Genomic DNA, 19349 nt, shown 5'->3' with positions numbered 1-19349 from the left:
TATCACAGGACGACTATATTCCTGTGTTAACACGTCATAAGAAATCTTATGAAATAGGCGAACTTACAAAATCTGGCAAGTTGACTGTAGGCAAACCCGATACCTAGGACCTTAAATTTAAAGTTTCTTTTGTATAACGACACCACTAGAGCACATTGATTTATTAATCATCGGCTACTGAATGTCAAACATTTAGTCATTTTGACATTTGGTCCTAGAGAGGAAACCCGCTACATTTGTATATTAGTAGCAAGGGATCTGTTATATTCACCACAGACAGGATATCACATACCACGACCTTTGATATACCAGTCATGGTGCGCTGGCTGGAACAAGAAATAGCCCAGTGGTCCCACCGACGGGAATCGATCCCAGACTGAATCGCACAAAGACAGCACCATGCACCTAACATAACGTTACGGAACACATTTAGTTAGTACGCCATTGTTCGATATCTTTTCGCCATACTCGTTAATGTACGTCAAACCGAAATGAAGTTTTTTCGAATTTAAAGTAGCAGACCCAATTTCAATCCGTGGAAATAGACACTGAGTTTAGTTGATCTACAAACATGCAACACGTTTGGATAAAGTTACCACAGAGCGAAACAAAATAAGGTTCTGTAACATTGAAAAGGGAACACTCCCTGAAAACTAAACTAAAACTGGTCTAAAAAGAGAGAGAAAAAGAGAGAGAGAGCACTTTGTGGTATTAGAAACACCAGGTTGACCAGAAACACTTCGGATGTACGGAAATAGATAAACTAAACAATAAAATCGTAAGTAATATCTGATTTCAATTATGAACATGGCTCTAATAGTGAAAAATACGCCGTAGTGTTTAAAAACTGGGGTCTGTCGCTTTAATACCCTAGGCGAACAGCTGTCCCTCTGTTTTATGGCACGCTATTTGTGACACGTTATTTTGTGGCACGCTATTTGTGACATGCTATTTGTATCATGCAATTTGTGACACGCTATTTGTGACATGTTATCTGGGACACGCTATCTGTGACACGTTATTTGTGATACGCTATTTGTGACACGCTATTTGATATTAAAGTTGAAATAGCTCACGCTACTTTTTCAAATTAGCAAAAAGGGATCTTTTATTAATGTACTATTTTCCGTAATAAATGACCTTTAATGGTGTCGATAAACAAGGCAAACTGTTTTTCACATTTCTTATAGTAGGCCAACATATATTTATGCTTTCATGTTTTAGTCATAATAATTAGAACAAAAAATATATTATATATCCTGCGGAGTAGTGGCTTTCTGTTTGACGGTTAATGGCTGCTAAAATATTGAACAAACATTCCATTGGGGTTGCGGACGTGTGTGTTTGTGGTTCTTTTTAATTTTTCAAATTGTTTTCTCCTTTGGGTGGGTGGGTGTTTAAAGTACCATTCCTGTCCGTGTTGGGTTTTGTTTCTGATTTATATATATATATATATATATATATATATATATATATATATATATATATATATATATATATATATATATATAAAGAAATAAATATATTGTTTGGTGAGGGGGAGGGGTGTGAGGTCTTTATAGTAGGATATATAGTCCGTAGCTCAGTGGGTAAGAGCCGTGTCCTGGAATTATCTGTCTGCCTGTCTATCTATAGATCTATCTATCAATCCACATATCTATGCATCTGTGTCTGTGTCTGTGTCTGTCTGACTATATATATATTCTGTCAAAATATTGTCATTTAACATCAATAACTGAACATAGATCAAAAGCGATCAATACACTCATGTATAGTGTTAAACACAACACTGCGTTACTTCAGACATCTGTTCCTTGTAACCCCCCCCCCCCCCCCCCCCCCCCACCTCCAACATAATTGCAGCCGCCAGCGTGGGGGCCTTTTAACTGATATTTAATACGGCATGGGCGTTACTGTAACGACCGCAACGCTTTACTTGTCACTGTTTTAATTACCCGCACCAGGTGACCAGTCGACGCCGAGAAACATATTTGATATCGAAGTATCGAATGGTCGGGCCTCTTTGTAACGGTAACAAGAACATTATCTATACGTGCTTACAGCGGTGACCCTGGGGCCACTCAAACCGTTAGCTATTGTCGGAGTACAAAGGGTGTTTTGATGCGTGACATGAGCCCGGTCGCTTATTGAGATAGAAGTTTTTGTGCGAAGTTTATAGCGATCCCCCGGCTAACATAGGTATATAGGTATATAATGAAGTGTTTGGCGACGATCTTTAATGTCGTAAACACCGATATAGAGTCGTCACAACACCACTAATATCTCGCATGTAAAGGAATGTTTTTTTCTGTTATGAATGTCGCACGATAGAACTGATATCGGTATATTATACCGTCTCGTTAAAGCGACAATGTCTGTTCTCGACTATGCTGTGTTTAAGCCATCGGCTCCAAACCTGATGGATAGTGGGTTCATATCCTGGTACTGGCTTCCACGTAGAGCAAGTTTTACCGGCTCAATGGGGGAGGGGCCAACATGTAGGTGAATAGGCATTTCTTTGGTGTTAAAAACAAATTCTTTAATTAGCATTTTCGTATAAGAGATGAAGAGATTTTGTTTTCGTGATGTGAATAATTCTAATTTAAATATCAATAATTGATATGATTTCTTGATATCAGGAAATCTGTTTTGAAATATCAAGAAATAAATTATGAATATCACAAAATTTAATTCTTAATAAATTATGAAGAAATCAGGTTTTGCTTTGAAAAATAAATGTTTGATATAAAACATTAAAATGTTTTTTAAATCTATAAAAAAATAGTATTTCTGATTTCTTGATAACATGATTTCGATTTCTTTATTTATAGAAATTCCTGTTTAATATAATTTCCAGACTGTCGCTACTTGCGTCTACTAAGGCGACAAAGAGTCCGAAATACACTGTTAAAACCGAGAGACACCATCTAAACCGAAAACTAGTCACCCATCACCCAGTTTCTGAATTAAACTCAATCGATAGCCCCCCTTTGTTGAACTCTTTTATAGGTTCGATCACGCTTGTTCAATTCATTTGGTCGAGAACTCTCCTGAACGTGTTTGGAAGCGTTCGGTTGGCATTCGAGTGCACTTGAGATTCTGTCCTCGAGCATGGCGGCCATTCAGCTAGTTTTAATAGACCTTACTCGATGTTAACGACAGAGTTGCTTTAATTTTGTACATGAGCAAGTTTCGCCATTTAATCCGAGTTCACCGTTGCATTTCGGATCGTCCTGTCGCTGAAAATAAATTGCAAGACGTCCAATTGTTTATAGACGATTGGTTTCCATCGCGCGTCACGTGACCAGAGATATCTCGTTTTAAAACGAGACTTGGAGAGCTGTTTTGTAAACCCCCAAGTGTTGCAGGCAGGCGAAAATCACGTTTTAAGCTTATGGTGAATTTATTGCGTTTTTTATTGAGACAATAATCACGTTAGCCAAGTTTAGGATCGGTGGAATTAGTTTCGATTGGGTGCCTAAGGCATCTCGGTATTGCTTTAACAGAATGAAGTAGATACGTTGAATAAATAGAGAAAGGGGTGGGGGGGGGGGGTGTGGGAGGTGGGGGAGAGTGAGAGATATAGAGAGATAAAGATAGAGCCAGACAAACAGATACAGCCAGACAAAACAGATTGATAGAGATGGAGAGAGAGAGAGAGAGAGAGAGAGAGAGAGAGAGAGAGAGAGAGAGAGAGAGAGAGAGAGAGAGAGAGAGAGAGAGAGAGAGAGAAGCAGACAGTCGGTGAAACAAAGGCATATAGATAGACAGATATGGGATAGCAGTCATGAATCAGTTGATGCCCCTTTCAGATCTGCCCCAGAAGCCATAAAATTCGTCTAGCTTACTCGTTTACCAACAGACACATTGAGGTCCCTGATCGCTATTTCAGTGATCAAAAGATAGAACTGATATTGATGAAACTGCCGGATTATGATACACGAGTTTTTGAAAACAACTTTAAAAATACCATCCACGTTCTAGTTAATTTTCAACCATAACAATAAGTCATCATTACATGGATGTAATTCCGTGTTGCTAGGCAACGACGGCACAATAACGAATTTACAGCCCTTTAAATCGAAAAAGACCCGTTTTACACAGTACTGACAAAATTACGAGGATCATAAACATTGATATGGACATGAATTGGTATAAAATAACTGAATATATAGTGATAAACCATGAACTGATTTTTATAATATTACATTTTTATTAGCATTTGTCAAAGTTCAGGATGCTCTGCTAATGAGAAGGGAACCGTGTAGGTCATGCAGAGAGAACAAATGTGAAATGTGAGAATTCTGTACAGAAAGGCCATCGCTGGAACATAGTTGAGACAACTGATTTAGCGACATATGCTTGTTATGAACTGTAAGCACATTTTAGACTATGGCAATTTAATATATACTATATGGGTTTGAGAGAGAGAGAGAGAGAGAGAGAGAGAGAGAGAGAGAGAGAGAGAGAGAGAGAGAGAGAGAGAGAGAGAGAGAGAGAGAGAGAGAGAGAGAGAGAGAGAGAGAGAGAGAGAGAGAGAGAGAGAGAGAGAGAGAGAGAGAGAGAGAGAGAGAGAGAGAGAGAGAGAGAGAGAGAGAGAGGGAGGAAAGAGAAAATAAGACATTCTAATTAATGCTTGTCGACTGTATATCAATGTCCGTGGTATGTGCTGTCATATGATATATCGATATAGTCTTAAATTAGCCCATGTAATTAAATGCATATAATAGAGATACGGGTTTTGATTGTATATCGCATGGTGAAAAATACTTTTTACGCCAAAGAACTTCCAGTGTCACAATAAATCATACGTATTATGGTTCCGTGATTGGATACTGGGCGCTTATAGATATCAATTGTACTGGAACTGCATTCGAATGTGACCTAGAATTACAGGAAAGGAAATCGAGTGACTGACGCAGTGCGAGAAGACAACCACTGTTGATGATCTTTTTTAAATGTTTAAATATTAATAATATACTCGAGGATGAAGTCTTAATCCATAGTAGACTGTTAACTACCTGTGAAAGAGATAATCAGTGTGTTCTAGTGGTGTCGTTAAACAAAAGAAATGTTTAACTTTTTGAAAGAGATACACATTCTGTTTGTATACCACAAGGCGGAACCTATCCCAGTAGTAAAACGCTCGCCTGGTGTGCTGTCGGGTTAGGGATCGATCCCCGCAAGTGCGCCCAGTAGTCTATTTCTCGTTCCAGCCAGTGCACCACGACTGGCATATCAAACATCGTGGTATGCACTATGCTGCCTATGGGATGGTGGATATAAAAGATCCCTTGCTACTAATGAAAACATGTAGCGGGTTTCCTTTCCAAGACTATAATATGTCAATATTACCTTATGTTTGACATCCAATAACCGATGATAAATAAATGAATGAATGTGCTCTAGTTGCGTCGTTAAACAAGACAAACTTTAACTTTAAATCTGTCTACCACACGATGAAAACGATCCCCCACACGACACTCGCTCCCCCAACTCAGTGCCAATGAAGTTCAAATTGTTACAATGAATCGTATGTAACGCGGTTCCGCGAATAGGTACCAGACTGATTGCGTTACAATGGGTCGCGTGCGCTCCGACGAAATGCCGGCGGACGTTACTATCGATTCCGGAAATGAAGACAGTCAAGGACGGACCGCCATTTTAATCTGGCGTGCTCGACTCTCGGCCGATCCTGATTGGATAATTACATTTGTCTGAAATGACAGACAAGCTACACAAGCTATACAGTGTTGGTAGACAGTTGCGTCAAACTTTACTACATTCTGTTTTGTTTAGTTAAAGTTCGTTATGTTTAACGACACCACCAGAGCACATTCATTTATTAATAATCGGCTATTGGTATTCAAACAAGTGGTAATTTTTACATATATTTTTAGAAAGGAAGATGTTTGTTTTGTTTAACGACGCCACTAGAGCACATTGATTTTTTTTTAATCATCGACTATTAGATGTCAAACAATTGGTAATTTTGACATATAGTCTCTTAGTAGCAAGGGGTCGTTTTAGCCCGAGTATTCTGACTGTAAGAGAGCAAGAAGGACATTTAACAGTTTATGGCGGTTTCATTGAAACATATTTAATAGAACATTATTGAAAATGGGTGCTGTCGGGTTTCTTCCTGAAGTGTGTCTATTATTGATTACTATGTAAAATATTTGTTATCATCGAACTCGAAAATGATCAATGTAAAGTATTTAACGTCAAACACAGGATTGTTGTTGTATTAGAGCGGGAATCTTTGACTACCGTGTGGTAGGCACATGTTGCGAAGTTTTAATATATAGTTGTCTCTGGCCTTAATAAGAGCGTCATAACTGTCCACGTGTCCGTCATATTCTCTTACGGTCAGCTTACTCTGGCTAGGGATCTTTCATATGCACCATCCCACAAACAGGACAACACATACCACGGCCTTTGATATACCAGTCGTGTAGCCCAAAGGCCCCATCGACAAGGTCTTGGGATAGCTGTAATCTCCTCAATCCACTGCAAGTACTAGTATACAAATCAGTTGTACAGCCATTGCCCACTGCACCATCCTAAGCGTTCTAACCGCAGAGCTATGAAAATAAACCTCGGTATTTCCAAGAAGCTCGTCAGAAATGAAACTTGACAAAGAAAATACACCTGTGTGTTTTTACGGCGTAGGTATGTCCTGTGTCAACAATCAGTATCGCCGTATGGGCCGCGTCTTTAGGAAACATATAGGTACGTTAGCACGGGGCAATTTGTTGTAACGATTTGCATCTTATGTTCAAAGTTTAAGACCTGTGGATATCGAATTCGTATCCCGATGCCGCCTGCAGCCCAGTTGACGTACTCATCGTATTAGAGGGGTCTAGGGTTTCTCAGGAGTGGCAGTCCTCCTACAGGCGGAGATGTATCGCCATGGAAAGTGGCAGTCCTACAGGTGGAGATGTATCGCCATGGGAAGTGGCAGTCCTCACACAGGCGGAGATGTATCGCCGTGGAAAGTGGCAGTCCTCACACAGACAGATGTATCGCCATGGAAAGTGGCAGTCCTCACACAGGCGAAGACGTATCACCATGGAAAGTGGCAGTCGCTGCTAGTAATTATTTACGTCATTTACATATGACCCAGTCGGGCTACCATCGGGCTAACCTCTAGGCTGAAGAAGATTCTTTCCCCCAACTCCTGTAGACCAAAGGCCATCGTATTTAGAAGTATATAAGTGGAAATCCATATACATATAAAAAACAAAACAAAACAAAACAAACCAAAAGAAAAAACTTGCTGCTATCGATGAAGAGTATCTTATGTGGCGGCATTAAGATTTTTCTCTCAAGTGTAAATTGTGCTGGAATGTCGTTAAACAAACGTTTTTTTTCCCTTTCCTTAAAAATAATTCCAATATTGCCGCTTTAACTGGACGGAATCCATTCACTGCCAAAACAAACACAACTGTTCCTGATCGTGGAGACACAACTGGTCCCGATAGTTTCGTCTGTGTTAGCATAGCAGCTCAACTCCATGCAAGTAACACGTCTAAACACACAAAGGTCTCAACGACCAGATAAAAACATAGCACATGCTTAGTTATATTTGCTCTAAAAGGTACGGTCTACGGTCTTGTCTCTTGGAAACGAAAAGTACACCGTTAACAGTTTGAAAGAAAACTTTAGGAAAGGAATTTTATGAGGGAAGGAAGGAAGGAAGGAAGGAAATGTTTTATTTAACGACGCACTCAACACATTTTATTTACGGTTATATGGTGTTAGACATATGGCTAAGGACCACACAGATATAGAGAGAGGAAACCCACTTTCGCCACTTAATGGGCTACTCTTTTCTATTAGCAGCAAGGGATCTTTTATATGCACCATCCCATAGACAGCGTAGTACATACCACGGCCTTTGATATACCAGTCGTGGTGCACTGGCTGGAACGAGAAATGGCCCAATGGCCTCACCGAAGGGGATCGATCCCACATCGACCGCGCATCGAGCGAGCGCTGTACCACTGGGCTACGTCCAGCCCGAATTTTTGGAGGGAGGGAGAGAGAGAGAGAGAGAGAGAGAGAGAGAGAGAGAGAGAGAGAGAGAGAGAGAGAGAGAGAGAGAGAGAGAGAGAGAGAGAGAGAGAGAGAGAGAGAGGGGGTGGGGAGCGAGAATGGGGAGCATTGATTTATCAGTTGTCGGTTATTGGATGTCAAACATATATGTAGTCTTAGAGGAAACCCGCTACATTTTCCCATTAGCAGCAAGGGATCTTTTATATGCACTTTACCCTTGGCAGGGCAGCAAATACCACGGTCTTTGTTGGGGCACTGGTTGGGACAGCAAAGCCCCAATCAGAGAATGGCTCCCACGTTACAAGCACCCCCAGCGAGCGCTCTACCGGTGGAACGCGGTGGTTTGATAACAGTACTTATTGAATTGTCCGGAAATACTATTTACCTACAAGCACTGTTAACTTGCTAATTGCATCAAAAGGGCCCACTTAACTGTGGTCAAGCATGGACTCGACTGCCAAATGACCACAGCAGGACACCAGAGGTGCAAGGCGTTGACCTCCAATATTGACCATTTGCCGCTACACAAACTCCAGAGAAAATAGCTTTTTTTGTGTCCGATATTGAAACGCGTCCGCCTTTGATGGCCTTTTGGTGACTTGGTCGTTTAAACATGACCGACATAGATCAGATCATTTCGTTTATACTTACTTTCGTGCTTATAATCCAATTAAGGTTCAAGCACGCTGTCCTAGTCAGCTGTCTAGGCTGTCTGCACAGGACAGTGGGCTAGTGGTTAGTGAGAGAGAATTTGGTGTAGTGGTCTTACACCTGCCCATTTAATCGTTAAACTCGCTCTAGGTGGGAGCCGGTACCGGGCTGCGAACCTTGTACCTACCAGCCTTATGTTAGTGGTTAGTGAGAGAGAATTTGGTGTAGTGGTCTTACACCTGCCCATTTAATCGTTAAACTCGCTCTAGGTGGGAGCCGGTACCGGGCTGCGAACCTTGTACCTACCAGCCTTATGTTAGTGGTTAGTGAGAGAGAATTTGGTGTAGTGGTCTTACGCCTACCCATTTAATCGTTAAACTCCTCTAGGTGGGAGCCGGTACCGGGCTGCGAACCTTGTACCTACCAGCCTTATAACCGATGGCTTAACCACGACACCACCGAGGCCGGTAAACTCACTCTACTTTTATCTACTTAAGGTTAAAGCACGCTGTCCTGTTCATACATATCTTGACTATCTATTCGGGACAGTGGTTAGTGAGTCCAGTAGGTGTAGGGGCCTTACCCCTACCCACTAAGTTCGCTTTGGGTGGCAGCCGGTACCAGGCTGCGAACACAGAACCTACCTGCCTGTCCGATAGCTTAACCACCACACAGTGCCTTGATATATTGAGCTGACATTTTGTGTATTGCTTTATCATGTACTATTACAGAGCAAATTTTAACTTTCATTTTTATATGCCCGTCTATGATGGATTGTATTATGGTATGGCGCTGTCCGTCCGCCCGTTCTTCCGTACGTCGTTCCGTCCGTACGTCCGTACGGACGTTAACGTTTCTTGTCCGGACCACATCTTATATACAGATGCATACAGGACCATCAAACCTCACATGTAGGAACAACTTGGGATGGCGGTGTACTCTTGTTTTACAGAGGTGTGGCCTTTGAACTTAGGAGATATGACAGTTTGATTTCCAGCCATCTGTTTTGCAATGCCTGAAGACATGGAGGTGGAGTTTTGTGTATAACTTTATCATATACTGCATGGGCGTACATAGGATTTTGAAAAGGGGGGTTTCCAAAATAGATTGCAGAGATATTGGGCATATATTTCTATGTTGAGTTTTGAAAAGGGGGGTTCCAAAATAGATTGCAGAGTTATTGGACATATATTTCTATGTTGAGTAAATATAATAATGTCAGATATCAATGTCAGATATATTAAATTATAAAAAAGCGATTTCAGGGGGGGGGTTCGGTCGAACCCATCGAACCCCCCTATGTACGCCCATGTAATGAGACAGATCAAGTTTGACTTTCATGGCAATGTACCACTTTTTCACAGAGTTATCACCTTTGGACTTAGGAGATAAGAATATTTGTTGCTACAAACACCATATGTGTGTGTGTGTGTGTGTGTATGTGTGTGTGTAAGCGCAATCTCGCATTTGTTTGATGTAACAATAGCAGTTGACACAAGCTGTTGCTTGTTGTTCACGAGTAGATGGCATACTTGTATCGTTGTATATATTAAATTTGTACATCAACAAGCCAACCGTTGCACGTCTATTCCGAGTTTATCGCACGTTTATTTCGCGTTGCCGTTAATTTCGTGTAACAGCTGAAAGTGAAATTCATTGCACTTGATCGGAAGCCGTAAATCGCTTGTGTACATGGGTGTTATTTATAATATAATATCGGTTCGTCAGACTTTATGTGAGCGACGTTTCCGAACGCTTTCGCGTCAACTGAGCGCCAGGCGTATCGAATGGCGAATTGATTTGCAAAACACGGTTACACGCCCCGCTGGACAAACCACCGCAGTCGAACCCTGATTGCGGACGTGTATGGTGTTTGTAGCCATATTCATATGCCGCTTGTGTCCTGTTATGCAGTGGCGGATAAAAGGGGGTGGGGGTTGTGTGTCCCAGGTGCCATGTCCTCCCTTGTCTCGCAATCTCCAAGTTATAGATGCTCTCTCTGTGTGTGTGTGTGTGTGTGTGTGTGTGTGTGTGTGTGCGTGTCCATCTCCACAACTGGACAAAGGCCGTGGTATGTGCTTTCTTGTCTGTGGGAAAGTGCATATAAAAGATCCCTCTGATGACTACGAGTCAGAATTATCAAATATCTGACATCCAATAGCCGATGATTAATTAATCAATGTGCTCCAGTGGTGTCGTTAAACAAAATAAACTTTAACTCTGTGTCTCTGTCTCTCTTTCTCTTTAACTCTGTGTCTCTCTCGTATGTCTCTCCGTCTCTGTCTTTCTATCGCTCTGTCTATGTCTGTCTGTCTGTCTGTCTGTCTGTCTCTCTCTCTCTCTCTCTCTCTCTCTCTCTCTCTCTCTCTCTCTCTCTCTCTCTCTCTCTCTCTCTCTCAGGGACTGCACGTAACCTGATTTGCCCATTGGGCTATTTTTCGTTCCAGCCAGTGCACCACGACTGATATATCAAAGACCGTGGTATGTGTTATCGTGTCTGGGATGATGTATATAAAAGATCCCTTGCTACTAATGTATATACATGTATATAATGTATAAAACGGCTTGTGCGCCCACCACCTCCCTCCGCCCACTTGAGATATCGTCCCTACGGGACTTCTCAAAATGCTCCTTCTGCACATGTTCGTCTGACCCAGTGCATAAGAATTCATCATCTTCGTCTTTATGAGCTGTGACGTATTGCACAGTGTTTATTAATGAACATTTCCGCCCCTATCCGGGGCCCGCTGATCAACCATCATTGACGCGAAAACGCGTGACGTGCAATCGATAGGTGGAAATGTACGTCCCTATGATAAACCTCTTCAAAGGGTACTCCCCAACAAAGAGGGAAAATGGATCGTTTTATTATTATTGCATCCATAATGACCCGAACCCATTGATCCGGGAAAGAGCCATTGATGTAGATGTGTTAATATGTTTTGAGCGTTAACAGCTGTTGGGCAATAAAGTTCTCCTGATTAAATGAATTTACGTTTGAGCGAAACATTGATATTACGTGAGACAAGTAAATGTATGGACGCATAGTCATACAGACACGCAGACATACAGACACGCAGACACATACGATTAAAAATATGCCGAGGTCGTTAAAGAAATATTTCTTTGCGTTCTATTTTGTTTGTTTGTTTTGTTTGTTTGTTTGTTTGTTTCTTTTGCTTTCTTTATGTCAATATGTATTAACTATACTATGTAATGTTTCATATTCTGTGGCCATTTTTTTTTAAAATGAGAGAGACATAGAGATAGAGAGAGAGAGAGAGAGAGAGAGAGAGAGAGAGAGAGAGAGAGAGAGAGAGAGAGAGAGAGAGAGAGAGAGAGAGTGAGAGAGAGAGAGAGAGAGAGAGAGAGAGAGAGAGAGAGGGGGGGGGATGTGCAGATGGAGGGAGAGTGTTTGATTGTTATTGATTGATTGATTGAATCATTCATTTAGTATTCACTCACTCACTCACTCACACCGGCCTCGGTGGCTTCGTGGCTGGTAGGTACTGGGTTCGGATCCCAGTCAAGGCATGGGATTTTTAATCCAGATACCGACTCCAAACCCCGAGTGAGTGCTCCGCAAGGCTCAATGGGTAGGTGTAAACCACTTGCACCGACCAGTGATCCATAACTGGTTCAACAAAGGCCATGGTTTGTTCTATTCTGCCTGTGGGAAGCGCAAATAAAAGATCCCTTGCTGCTAATCGGAAAGAGTAGCCCATGTAGTAGCGATAGCGGGTTTTCTCTCAAAATCTGTGTGGTCCTTAACCATATGTCTGACGCCATATAACCGTAAATAAAATGTGTTGAGTGCGTCGTTAAATAAAGCATTTCTTTCTTTCACTTACTCACTCACTATTTACCCCCCTATCCTGTTATAAGTCTAACAGTAAACTGCTTGTAACCACGGTGTCCTGTGTTACATTAGCTTATGACGAGGTGTTGAGCTATGTGTTTTATCTAATTACCGTAAATGGTCTGAAGAGGGTTTAATAGCCACTCCGCGGCATGTTGGTGTGATTTCGTTTTATCACAAAGTGTATTGTAAATGTGGTGATGACGTGTTTATACTGCGCGACACATAACGTGAAGTTTCACTGCACGGCGTTGTTTTTACAACAGCGTCAGGCAAATGGTGTAAAACGGTTTTAACAAGTGCACCACTAGACGTGTCCTAGTGACCTCGGGGACGGGACGTAGCACAATGGCGGATCCAGAAAATCCATTGTGTGTGTGTGTGTGTGTGTGTGTGTGTGTGTGTGTGTGTGTGTGTGCCCATTGACATGAGGCGGAATGCCAAGGGAACTTTGGGGGAGGTTTAGAGGGGATCGTAAAAAAGAGAAAATTAATATATAATAAAATTATAACTGTAGCAAAATTGAGGGGGGCCCTAGATCCGCCTCTGGTAAACATAAGCTTACGAGACGGAGGCGTGGGCGGCAATTGCCTCCCTAGTGCTGGAGCAAAACCTCAAATTCGGACAAAAATTATAGAGATATTCAGGTAAAATGTGCTAACCTGAGATCTTTTTACCAAGTATTTCCACCATTATACCCTCAAAATTAGTGTAAAAATGTGTAGTGATTCGTTTGCAACCATATCAAGCTGTTTGGTAGTAATACTAAGATGAATAAATGTTGTTATCCAGATTCGGCCATTTTTGTTTAATTCGGGCAAAAAAACAGCCGGCTCCAATACGAAAAAAGGGAGCCCGTACGCCTTTGGTGATAAAGCGCTTGCTTGATGCGCGGTCGGTTTGGGATCGAGCCTCGTCCGTGGGCCCATTGGGCTATTTGTCATTCCAACCAGTGCACCACCACTGATATATCAAAGACCGTGTTATGTGCTAACCTGTCTGTGGGATGATGCATATAAAAGATCCCTTGCTACTAATGGAAAAATGTAGCGAGTTTCCTCTTCAAAACTATACATCAACATTACCAAATGTTTGACATCCAATAGCCCATGATTAATTAATCAATGTGCTCTAGTGGTGTCGTTAAACAAAACAAACTTTAGTGACCTCGGTGGTTCAGCAATTAGCCCTAAGACACCACCCAATCGTCAGGGGCGGATCCAGAATTTTGTGAAGGGGGTGGGGTTATCAAAATTCTAAAAAGAGTTCAGGGGCATGCTTTCCGGAACATTTTGCAATAAAGATGCTCAAAGGCGGGTTTTCAGTACAATTTAATGTTGTGTTTTGTTGTTGTTGAATTAAAAAATTTTTTTTTATTAAAAAGGGCACTTCAAACGGGCGGGGTCATGGAATCCGTATGATATCCGCCAGTGATCATGTAATTACTTTATGTAGCCTACCATCCCTTACCACTAACACCCCCGCCCTCTACCCGCCAATTGACGCAAACCATTTTTTACAGTGCAGTAATATAATATAATGCTTTTCATATAGGTGTGGGTGCTAGACAAAAAGTAGCCCGATACGAGTACTCTGACAATACGAGAGGAGAGCGAGACGTAGCCCAGCGGTAAAGCGTTCGCTTGATGCGCGGTCGGTCTAGGATCGATCCCCGTCGGTGGACCCATTGGGTTATTTCTCGTTCCAGCCAGTGCTCCACAACTGGTGTAACAAAGGCCGGGTATGTACTATCCTGTCTGTGGGATGGTGCATATAAAAGATACTTTGCTGCTAATCGAAAAGAGTAGCCCATGCCCAGCGGGTTTCCTCTCTCAATATCTGTGTGATCTTTAACCATATGTCTGACGCCATATACCCGTAAATAAAATGTGTTGAGTACGTCGTTAAATAAAACATTTCCTTCCTGACAATAAGAGAGCAAGACGGACATTTGGACAGTTATCAACTCTCTTATAGAGAGTAGGAGAGTGCTGATAACTGTCCAAATGTCCGTCTATGTCTCTTTCCGTCACAGTAGTCAAACTAGAGAAAAGGTTTCGCTAGGTTAATGTTGGAACTCGCCCCATGCCCAGACCATTCTACACCTCTGATATTTTGATACAGTATTGGACCGCAAATTGTTTAACTTCATGTGTTGGGTTATTTTTCAGAATACGACAAGGTTCCCTCACTACTGCTGGTGAGCAAGTCTTTCATAACGCCGGGGATCGTATCCGGCGTCATCACCATCATCCTGTACGTCGTGAAGATCGTGCTGCAACTACGCAGTCCCATCAAGCGGCTACATCTCAAGGCAGCCTACCTCACGTTCGCCGCAGTGGCAGGTACGAATGGTTTTCTAGTCATTCAGGCAGTGTAGGTTTTGTTCATAGAGGTCGCTCGGTCAGTGTAGGTAATTTTCGTAACTGCGACTCAGTCGGTGTAGGTTTTTGTTGTCGATATTACCATCGATATTATCCCGTCAACTTTGTGTGGGACGTGGAGAGAGAAAAGTAAAACACAGAGAGAGAGAGAGAGAGAGAGAGAGAGAGAGAGAGAGAGAGAGAGAGAGAGAGAGAGAGAGAGAGAGAGAGAGAGAGAGAGAGAGAGAGAGAGAGAGAGAGAGAGAGAGAGAGAGAGAGAGAGAGAGAGACAGAGAGAGACAGAGACAGAGAGAGAGAGAGATGCATATACTAACTGTAACTGTGTGTTTTCTGTTATTTTAATTATCAGGTGCTGCAGTAGAAATTAGCATTATAATTTTTTGCACCATGTTTCATATATTACCTTGAATGAGCGTCTCTTTTATTTTAATTACCAGGTTCTGGAACAGACTCCAGCACCCTTAGTATCTGTGCCTTGCTATGCTTCATGTGTGTGTGTGCGTGTGTGTGTGCGTGTGTTTTAATTTAAATACCAGGTTCTGCAACAGAATGTAATGTCATAATGTTTATGTCATATGTGAAACTAACTGCATTCTGTTGTTTATTATCAGGTGCTGCAGTAGAAGTTGGTGTCATTATTTTCTGTGCCATGCTTAACAAGGACGTCTACAAACTGGGCTGGGGACCCGCGCTTCCAGGAGTTGGTGGGTTTCTACAGCTCTGCATAGCGTTCGGTGGCTACCTGGGCTGGCGGAACGTGGGCGATGATGATATCGACGATCTGAGCGTGTCCGAGAAGATGGACCTGGAACGGGAGAGAAAACATTTTGTGCCTTGGACAAGGAGCGTTTCGGCCAATTCCAACAGCTCTTGCAATGCCACTTCTACGAAGGTCTGATGGGCGATGAACAAACAACATGGTGACTGGCAAAGAGTATATATTTATAGCCGTTGGATCAAATTCTTTCAGAGACTTATGTATGACAAGGATATCAATGTTTTCCCAGTTGGTATCAATAAGGAGAATTATGAATGAACATTTGACGAGAAAGAGAATTGTTCAGTGAAAAAGAATCCGTGTCTAATAACCTATCTGTCTTGAGCAATTTCTTATTTCATTGCAAGTTATTAAGAAAAAAGGAAGAGAATTCAGTAATAGTTGTTTGGAGTCTGGAAGAAGTATTCATTTTCGTTTGTCATGAAGATATAAGGATCATTCATTACCATTTGTCCTAAACAAATAAATGATTCCTTGTTTGACTTGGAATGAAGTGTTCATTTTAAAATTGATATAAATCAAAAAGGGTCATTCCGTCTCATCAGACATGCTGAAAGACATGTTGTTATTTGGCAGGAGGCACTAGGGATCGGCCAAGTGTGCTTAGAATAACGAGGATTTCTACCAATAGAATCTACCTTACAAAGCAGCATCCACCTGAATGTTCTGTTTGAGGACCGCCTGGAAGTATGCAATGGAAGACATGCATGCAGTTTTAGACAGTTGCTTCTGGTACATTAAAGGGTTTTGCCATGTTAAATGGGCAATACAAGCAGATGCATCAAGACGTATTGATCAAAAGAAACTTATTCAGATTTCCACACTGGACTCTGGAAGTATATATTATAATTCAGATTTGTGCCAATAATTTATGCAATGAAGATTGTGTTTGCTTGATTCTTCTGAACGGTATATGATATGCTTATTCGAATCCAGTGATGGGTTCGGAAAGGGGTGTGTGTGTCGGCTGGGCCCAATATGCCATTTTTGAGACCGCAGGACTCTCCAAGACCACCACAAAGGAAGACATTTGATTTGTTAGACCAATACAATACAGCTTGAATTTATACAATGGTGTATATATTATCGGTTTCAACCTCCGTTATGTGGAGTTTGTTACCTATTTTGTGAGAGGTATTGACCCGCCACTAAGACGGTTATGTTTTGTTTACCGTTTGAAGATGGAATTGTATTAAAGAGGGACTGTGGACAAAATAATAAATGTCCTTCATTGTGCAAACTATCCACAGTGATACACTGGGGTTATATCACCAGGAATAAATGAAGCAAATATGTGTGCTGTTGGTATTCGGCTTAGACTTATGAAGTCACAATACTGAATCTACGTCACAATCCAGATTTGACGTCATAATAGGAAAGTCAGGTTATAATCTTGGTGCTACGGTAACAAATTCAGATGTGACGATATAATCGAAATGTAACGTCATGATGCTTATTTTCATCTGTTAAGTCTTCAACTACGCAAACTATAAACGAGTTACGGAACAACAATGTCCACACCAAGTGCTTGAAATGACAATCTCAACAGAATGGTGCATGCATTTAGTCAAACTGAAATATCACCTGGCTCAACACCACGTGCCTTCGTGATCGTGACGTCATCACAACTGTGACATCATTACATGATCTTGTGTTCCGCAAATAAAGACCCGCTCAAACAGTTAGCTCTGTTCGGCTCTTGAATCAAAGCTTTTGATACTTTTTGTTTTTCAAAAACAGCCGCCAATCAATAGTTTAACCGTAATGGTCTTTAGTATTGAAAACGGTGAACAAAATAGAATTATTATGTTATAGATAATCTAAATTCCAATGTATCTGGAATTAGTTAGACTGTGCTTATAGTCTCCAGTCTTCAATGACGTCACAAGCATGCAATTTGTAGGATTACCATGACGTTAAATCTCAAGACATTATCAGAGCCTTGAGTCCAGACTGTAAAGGATTTATAAGCACAGGAATAGAACTAGGTTAACAGGTTTTTTTTGGACAAAGATGTGCAGAAATATACAAAATCTTCTTACAACAATGTATGGTATTTCTGTTTAAAACTTGGTTTTTTGTTTGAAATAGTAATTTGTTTGATATCTACCTTATTTCTGTGTGTATAATCACCTACAAAGAAATTTGACTTTTCACAAACTCATTTTAATAAAATACCGGTATTATTGGAGATGAGTAAAAAGTTATGCTTTAATCTGATGGTTTAACAGGATTTATTTCTAAAAGATGCTTTCAAAAACCTACTAGTATAATCAACAGTCTGGCGTGCACCAAGTTGTCATAATTTTTATTCTGTGGTAACTAGGTGTAAAGATATAGAAAAACCAAAACGACGGCCATTTTGAATTTTAAGATGGCTGCCATGATCAAATGACTGAAAACAATTATACCAGTGTATTATTCTGGATAATCTTGAAAAAATAAAGAAATATATTTTTTCGGACATGAACACCCCCCCCCCCAAAAAAAAAAAAAAAAAAAAAACCCAGAAAAAAAAAAAAAACCATGAAAGAAAGAAGAAGCAAATTTACTTAAGTACCTGGACTAATATCAAGATATAGTTTACAAATATTTGATATGTATAAATATTTTTTATTCTAAACAAGATACCAAGTTTGTGCAAAATGTAGCCCGGCATGTTTTACGAGACTTCGTACCTTTAAATATATACTGAACGACAAATAAAACGCGAGTATTACTTTACTGTTCTTTATTTTATTTAACCTTATTCGTTTTGAATCTCATTCTAGTTTTGTGTGTATTGTCAACGTATGGCGAACAATTAGACCCACTTTGATGGTCTATTTACTTAATTGTATCACGAAACAAATTACTAAAATATTAGCTTTTTTGTCTCATTTTGAGTATATAATAAAATGAGTATTATTGTTTTTAAGTTAAAGGTTCGTCGTGTATGTGGCAAGTGCGGGCTTAGAAATTTAGTGTTTTTATAAAACCTGTCCACGAGAGAGAGAAAAAAAAAGATGTTTCATGTTTGAAACAATTATAACTTTATGCATCTACCGGAACACAAAAGAACAGAACAGAACAAAAACGAAAAAACGAAAAGAACAGAACATGTGACACGAATGCAAAAGTGAACCATCAAGATATGACCCATACACTAAGACTTAACCCATTTTGGGATAACCTTGTACACTATATTAAACAAGCAGTTTATATGGTTATCTCTAGTTTGGGATTTAACGAGATTTATGAAAACATTCATCAATTACAGGCGGCTGTGAATTAAAAAATTGGGTAAACCATTTATAGGTTACACAAAAACAAATCCAGGTAACCCATTTCGTTTTTAGATAACCCGTGATAACCCATGATAAACATGTAAATGATGTTATCAATTCAATACGCGAACGAGAAATGGGTTACGCAAACTATACTTACAAAGTGACGCGCGAACGGAACTATCGCTCTCGCTATTTTCAGAAGCCTGAACTATCGCTTAAGCTAACCTCATAGCACATAAATGATATTTGTTTGTTGCAAGTTTACTTTTTGTGTGCAACATCCATTCGTCTTCCACCGACGTAAGGGAACCCTAATACACGTGTTGGGAGTCATACTGTGTTATCTCGTA

General features: G+C 40.7%; 1 protein-coding gene across 1 annotated transcript in view; it reads left to right on the top strand.

The window, feature by feature from the left end:
- LOC121369055 overlaps positions 1-18376 on the top strand; it is a 57127-nt gene extending 38751 nt beyond the window's left edge. The window contains exons 2-3 of the mRNA XM_041493880.1: positions 14740-14913; positions 15564-18376. Of these exons, the coding sequence (XP_041349814.1) occupies positions 14740-14913; positions 15564-15850 (461 nt within the window). The 3' untranslated portion in view covers positions 15851-18376. The remainder of the gene's footprint in view (positions 1-14739; positions 14914-15563) is intronic.
- Positions 18377-19349: the final 973 nt, after the last annotated feature.

Source organism: Gigantopelta aegis, chromosome 1, assembly GCF_016097555.1.
Source record: "Gigantopelta aegis isolate Gae_Host chromosome 1, Gae_host_genome, whole genome shotgun sequence".
Lineage (NCBI taxonomy): Eukaryota > Metazoa > Mollusca > Gastropoda > Neomphalida > Peltospiridae > Gigantopelta > Gigantopelta aegis.
Note: the sequence above shows the minus strand (reverse complement) of the source record. Positions and strands in the feature narration are given on the sequence as shown.